The 7,207-nt window shown below is 37.9% G+C and overlaps 1 protein-coding gene across 1 annotated transcript; it reads left to right on the plus strand.

Annotated features, from left to right (window-relative positions):
* The first annotated feature begins 250 nt into the window (after positions 1-250).
* On the plus strand, positions 251-6,436 carry LOC109083531 (protein shisa-4-like). Its single transcript, XM_042754588.1, has 5 exons — positions 251-390; positions 538-697; positions 2,789-2,895; positions 5,949-6,140; positions 6,222-6,436. Exons 1-5 carry the CDS (start codon positions 330-332, stop codon positions 6,434-6,436), a joined length of 735 nt encoding a protein of 244 aa, XP_042610522.1. The 5' UTR covers positions 251-329.
* The last annotated feature ends 771 nt before the right edge of the window (positions 6,437-7,207 follow it).

Genomic DNA, 7,207 nt, shown 5'->3' on the forward strand with positions numbered 1-7,207 from the left:
AAAAACAACAACAACAACAACAACAACAAAAAAAACATTAAAAATCTGATCCCAAACTTTTGAATGGCAGTGTATGTTATAAAACTGTGCTAAAAATCACAAACAAATTCTAATTGTATTGAATAAATTTAGATCTATACATTTAACAAGTTTGACTTCAACGTTTGTGTTTTTTTCCCCCTTTCGTTTTCGCTTCTCCCCAGTGTTTGCATGCAGTTGATAAACGTAAACAGGAAATAGTGTGGTTGGGTCTTCAGACGTGCACGAGCCGATTTGGTAATAGTGTAGACATCATGAGAAGGTGAGATATAAACAGGAAGAGCAGTGCGATGGCGTCTACCTTAGCAGTTCTTCTGCTCCTGTCTGCAGGTTTATTCATGGTAAAAGCCAGTAAGTTAGGCACCCTGTTACAAAAATCTAAAGAAAAGCTTTAAACTTAGATTTTTCTGAGAAAAATCACCATGTTAATGTTATAAAGTCCTTTCTCTTGAATCATTGGATGGTCTTTTCTGTGTCACATTTGTACTGTTGTTTCAGGTTTTGGTGAGGAATGTAAGAGCTACTACACCATCTATAACGAGTACAAGCCTGGGTTTACGTGCTTTTTTCAGCACTGCTGTGGAAACTGTGATAACAGATACTGCTGCTCCAGTGAATATTTCAAGTTAACCGAGTCTGTTCAAAGCTTCTGCGCTATGTAAGGAATTTTATGTAATTTCTTTCTTAATAAAAGGGTCCGTTAGATGTTTTTATACACGTCTTATGATTATCTTTCAATCCTGAACAATTTTGTCTTCCAAAATGACAATTTTCATAATTCGGTTAATGCTTTATTTTGGCTTAACATCCATAACTGTGATCTATTGATAGTTCAGTAAAGTAAAATTCAGTGATTTATATTTACATCTTTTTTGATCTTACATCTTGCTGATGTAAATCTCAAACTTGAAACCCTATCTTTTCTAACAACTGTTATTTGAGGTTGTCTTTCGCTTTTCTTGCACAACCCACCATTTCCTACAGAGCGAGGTTGTGGTATTTTTCTCTGAAAAGCAGTTTGCAAAATGCATCCCCAAGACTGATGTGCATTACTCTTTTAAATGTCACTTTGTTATGTAAACAGGGCTTGACGCTTACCTTTTTCCCAAAGTTGAAAAATTTAGAGGCACAATGCAAATTTTTCAAATTATGTGTTTTAGTTTAAAGGGATCATATAATGTTGCTAAAAAGAACATTATTTGATGTATTTGGTGTAATGAAATTTTTATGTGGTTTAAGGTTCAAAAAACACATTATTTTCCACATACTGTACATTATTTTTTCTCCTTTATGCCCCGCCTTCTGAAACGCGTCGATTTTTACAAAGCTCATCGTTCTAAAAAGCGAGTTGTGCTCTGATTGGCCAGCTATTCAGTGCATTGTGATTGGCTGAATACCTCAAGCGTGTGACGGAAACATTATGCCCCTTAACATACTATGCCGTCTCCCAGGCGAGTAGCATCACGAGACTCAGTCCAGCTGCTCTGCTCGTGCACATCCCATCATCGGTTCTCTTTTAGCAGTCCAATCAATGCATTGTTAGGAGTAACTGAATAACTCGGGATACTGGTTTATTTCGCTTCAGAGGGAGTGTAAGGCACATTTATAAACCGAATAACTTAAGTTATTTGTGGATTAGTGCGTACTGGAGACGCAAACCGTTTCAAACGATTCAGTTCGATTTGGTGAACTGGTTTAACTGCTTCACTAAGAAGATCCGGTTAAATAGAAAGATTTGTTCGCGATCCGGACATCACTAGATGAGACAAAACCAATAAAATCAATTACAAACGAGGCATTTGTTGCATCCAGTGGAGACATAATTACTGATTATAATGACTTATACTGTGTTTTCGCGCTGCATAAACATAAAACCATGTATGCATTTGTGATCTGAGAAACAACAAACAACAAGCGCTACTCTACTGCTCAAAACTCGCATTTGAATCATCATTATTTAAATATAAAAACGTACTTACAGACTGTGAGTCAGAAGCGCCAGACTGTCCTTACAAAGTATGAACTGTCCAACTTTATAGAAACAGCCGCTGTGCCACAGATGCATTGCAGGCTACTGGTTCAGGAAACAGTCCTCATCCTCCATAAAATGCGCAGCACACATCTGAATATTTGGGTTGAACTGCTCTGGAACAGTGTTGAAATACCACTTAACCACTGATTTCTAGTCGTGTCCTCTTTTGGAAGACCAAACACAATATGGAACTCCGCGACATGGCAGCGGTGGCAACAGAGAGAAATAAAAGTTACGCCTTCTTACTTTGTGCAAACTCTGGGCAGCGTTATGCAAATCTATCCACATCGTGATGTAGACGTGGGGGCACCTGTTAGCTTTATGCACCAAGAGCTTGTAACACTCCAAAGATAAAGAATATCTCTTTGGATCAGAGACTTTAGTCTTTGCAACTTTACAGATCTTCTTTATGCACCAAGAGCTTGTAACACTCCAAAGAGAAAAGAAAATTTGAAATCGCATCATATGACATAGTTTGCAATAAGGGCCCTGGTTTGAATCGTGATTTGATGTTGTGTATTTTATATAATAAAATAACAAAGCAAATTAACCACAGCAGTAACCAGTCTGTTTTCATTAAATTAATAAGTACAAATATTTGAATAAATGAAGTGATAATTAATAACATTTTAATATATAAATAAGATTTTATATATCGTACTATATGCTAAGAGTGTTTCTAATGCTTGTTGCTTCATATTTTTATCTGTCTAACAGCAGAATTACCTTGATAGTAGTGGGGGTTGTGTTCCACATTATTGTGATCATCATCTGCTGCTGCTGCCCCTGCTGCTGCATCTATAAAATGTGCAGAAAACCCAGACGTAAGTGTTTTAGTTTACAAAAAAACTGAAAATGTACTAACTCTCAGGCCGTTCAAAACATAGACGAGTTTGTTTCTCTCATGGGAACAGATTTGATCAAATTTAGCATTACATCCCTTGCTCACCAATGATCCTCTGCAGTGAATGGAAACCATAACAATATCTCACAAGTAATCCACACCACTCCAATTGATCAATTAACACCTTGTGAAAAAAAGTTGTTTGTAAAAAAAAAAAAAAAAAAAAAAAAAAATTATGTATTATGGAGCGACTGAAACGAAAAGACAAGGTCAAAACAGGCAGTGGTAAACACCAGCAATGGTAAACACCAGCAAAGGGTCAGACAATGGCAAAACAGGTATGGGCAAGACAAAAGAGTAGTCCAGTAAACAGGCATGGGTCAATCAACGGCCAGGGGGCGAGGCAAACAGGGAATCCACAAACACAGGCAATAGTTCAGGCAAGAAGCAAACATAGTCCGAAATGGCAAGACAATGGGATAATCAAAGACAGGAAATATAGTTCAGGGCAGACAGAGAACAGGCGAGTCTAGAGCAGTTCATAGACCGGAATTTCTTACACTGTGTTTGTAAGAAAACAAATCCATCAAGGCATTTTTAACGTCACTTTTGGTCAAAATATCCATAATATTGCTTTCTCCAGTTAAAAAAACAGTCTTGTCTGAATTGGTAGGATAAAATTGGTAGCACTATATTTTACAGTCCTGTTACTCATGTATACACACACTATGTACTTATTATAGTAATTACAATGACTAGGTAATAACCAGGTACTAACCCTGAACCTAACCCTACCCCATGTAGTTACCTTAAGCTACCAGTACTTTCTTAGGTAGGTTCTAGTGTTGTCAAAAGACCCAGTACTTCGGTACCAAGTCAGTACTAAGAAAACAAAAATGTTACGGTACCGGTTTTTTTTAAGTACCGGTGGTACCGAGCACCCGGTCAACCCGGTTCTTGGTGAGCTATCTGAAAGGTGTGCAGATGCACTCTCTTCATAAAAGCACTGCGATGAGGCAACATCAAAAGGAGGAAACACACCAAACTAACAAAACGCTTTAAAGATAGACACCCAGATCAAATTAAAGAGTTCAAGCAGGTAAGTTTCACAGTGTTTCCCAAACATTGGGAAATATCAAAAACTGACCTCAACAAACAGATTTTCCAAAAGGCGTTGACTATGGATGTCCTTTTCATTTAATCTCGCCTGTAATGCCTGAACAGTGTTTGTGAGCACAGGCTCAGCTTATTTGATTACAGCCGTTACCGGGGAAACCTCTCTCTTGCTGCTCTACAAGCACCTCCTGCTGGCAGAGAATGAATTTGCATATGCAGCTGTGGGAAAAAACCGCTTCTGTTATGAATACTGTGAAATATTTTAATTTGAATGTTGGATTGAAATGCCCGCTGTTATTAGAGTAGTTCATCGTTAGCATAAGTACGGCTAATGCTACTATAATGAGAATTAGAATCAAGTTTCTTTATTAACTATTTAATGCTCCTATAACTTTTATTAGGGTAAAAAAAAACTGGATGACATGATGATATTTACTATTTTTACACCAGAGGCTTTTTAATGAATTGTGAATCTAAAATATATGTGGTAGAGAATGTACAAATTAACACTGTTTGTGTCATATCAGTCAGAACAGCAGTTCCGGGCTTTTTTTTAATTTATTTTTTTTAGCTAACTTAGTTGTTATTCTTGGCTTTAAAATTCAAAATCCCTTTAAAATTAAATATGTACACAGTTTGGATTAAATGAAAGTATAGTCAAATTTTTAATTAGCATGTTTTTATGCTTTGCTTTGGTACTGAAATTGGTACCGAGAACCGTGGATTTTCACTGGTATTGGTACTGAATACTGAAATTTGGTACCATGACAACAATAGTAGGTCCACTTTAAAGGTGACATATCATGAAAATTTGACTTTCCCAGGTTTTAAATGCTATAATCAGGTACCCGGTGCATCTACCAACCAAGGAAAAGTTAAAAAGATTAATCCAGTAACTTTGTTTTGGTAAGCCTTTTTCTGCAAGCGTCTGAAAAAACGAGCGTGTCAGATTTCGCTCCCCCAGTGATGTTGCAAAGGGATCTCATTATAATATTACCGTCCCTTAATCTGTATGTTTCCATCCAAATTAATTTTGATTTCGCAAGCGACAACCATTGTACCAGCTCTTATGCCATGGCGAAAGTTTAAAGGGATAGTTCACCCAAAAATGAAAATTTGATGTTATCTGTTTACCCCCAGGGCATCCAAGATGTAGGTGACTTTGTTTCTTGAGAACACAAATGAAGATTTTTAACACAAACCATTGCAGTCTGTCAGTCTTTTAATGGAAGTGGATGGGAAAACATACACAAACAAAACCAAATTAAACCCTGTGGCTCGTGATGATACATTAATGTGTAAAGACACAAAACGATCGGTCTGTGCAAGAAACTGAACAGTATTTATATTGTTTTTTTTTTTACCTCTAATTTTTTACCTCTCCTGAGCGCATCCTCCTGAGCACATTCTCAGCAGCAGGAGCTTGAGGCATCTTCTTCTTCTTGCCTTATGGTGGATCACAGACTTATAAGTGCATTACCGCCACCTAGCTCTCAAATGGACCATTGACACTCTATCCTCAATCTCAATTAGGAGTGTCAATGGTCCACTTAAGAGATAGGTGGTGGAAATGCAGTGTACAGAGTAACACTGACCCCCTCCTCCTCCTGTTGGTGCGAGCAAAACTTAAGGCCCGGGTACACTTCACATTCAGCGTTCCTTTCCGTCTCGCGCACAGCCGTGTCAAAACAGCTTTCAAAAGTATACTCCACTGCAGATGAGCGCGGACGGAGGTCTTGGAGTCTTCACTGATGAGTTGAATCAGGTGTGTTTGAATAGGGAGACATCTAAAATGTGCAGTGTTGGGGGTTCTCCAGGACCAGGATTGGGAACCACTGCATTATGGGTATTATACATTATTTAGGGGCTGGTAAAATTGAATTATAAATTGATTTCTGTCTTGTTTTTTCCCCTCAGCTGTGGCAGGAGCGCATGTAACTACAGTCACAAATGCACATTTCATTCAGCAGCAGCCTGTAATGCAGGGGGGCCAGTGCCCACAATACCAACCAGTGCTGACTCAACCGGGTTACGGTCAACCAATGCAGATGGGACCATATCAGGGACAGCCATATGCACCAGGACCCCCACCCTCATATCACGTGGCCAGTAAGAACACCTAGTACTTGACGGACTGAAACCATGTAGTAGTCTCTTCTGTGAAAGTAACTATTTTTTTTTTGTTTCCAGCGAGTCCTGGATATCCCACTAGTCTGAGTGTGTATGACGGAGGCCAGGCCATGTACCCCATGCAGCCCGCCTGCCCAGCCGGGTTGTCGCGTGTATATGCCTTCAGAGACATTGAATCAGCCGGCCTACAACCCCGCCTACGTGCAGCCACCAACTTCGGTTTACTAAACCGCAACCGTCTGTCAGATCAGTCATGGCTGGATTGTGGAGGTTGACGCACTTTTGAGAGGCAGTAAGAATGTGCCCAATTTAATGTGGATTATACAAGAACAGTGTGTGTGTTAGAGTCAGGTTATTACTGGCTTTAATTTTAGTTTATTTTGTTTTATTACTTTCAATTTCTTTCAGTTTAGTTTTGGCGCTATGACACACTGGAAAAATTATTTTATTAATTGTATATAAAATAAAGAATACTATAGTAAGTTTTACAAGAAAATATAGTTTCAGTCTTTCTACAAGCAATGAGTGAAAATTTTTCCTTAAGCTTTAGTTTTTGCTAGTGTTTGCTATTTTCAGTACATTATTATACTATTGTTTTAGTACTGAACTGTACTGATATACAAAGTAAATATACAAACAAACAAACAGAAAAAAACCCATCAAAAATATAACCTGTCATTATTATTTTGTTTTTGTTGGTTGATATTCTTTAGTTTTGGTATATGTAATTCTGTTATTGAGTTTTCATATTTTCATTAACAGTGTAACTCACACAAATATAACTGAACTGGGTTTTACATTTCAAAGGCAGTGACGGTGATTCTATTTAAAGAAAGTGTCAACAATTTTTCTATTTTGAGTTTTTTCCTTTGAGGGTCTAAAATGCAACCGCATTTGAATAACAATGAGTGAAAATTATTTCCACAATTGTCACGAGTCCCACTGACTTTCCGAAGCAAGTTTAAATGCACATGCTTGCTTTTAACCGCAGAATGGCTGTCAATGTATGAAGGGATACATTTCTGATAAAGCAACCTTTGTTAAAG

Source organism: Cyprinus carpio, unplaced genomic scaffold (genome assembly GCF_018340385.1).
Source record: "Cyprinus carpio isolate SPL01 unplaced genomic scaffold, ASM1834038v1 S000006552, whole genome shotgun sequence".
Lineage (NCBI taxonomy): Eukaryota > Metazoa > Chordata > Actinopteri > Cypriniformes > Cyprinidae > Cyprinus > Cyprinus carpio.

Coding starts and splice junctions, on each gene's coding strand:
- LOC109083531 (XM_042754588.1), top strand. CDS start 330: ATGGCGTCTACCTTAGCAGTTCTTCTGCTCCTGTCTGCAGGTTTATTC. Junction 698..2,788: donor GTTCAAAGCTTCTGCGCTAT/GTAAGGAATTTT, acceptor TCTGTCTAACAG/CAGAATTACCTTGATAGTAG. Junction 6,141..6,221: donor ACCCTCATATCACGTGGCCA/GTAAGAACACCT, acceptor TTTTGTTTCCAG/CGAGTCCTGGATATCCCACT.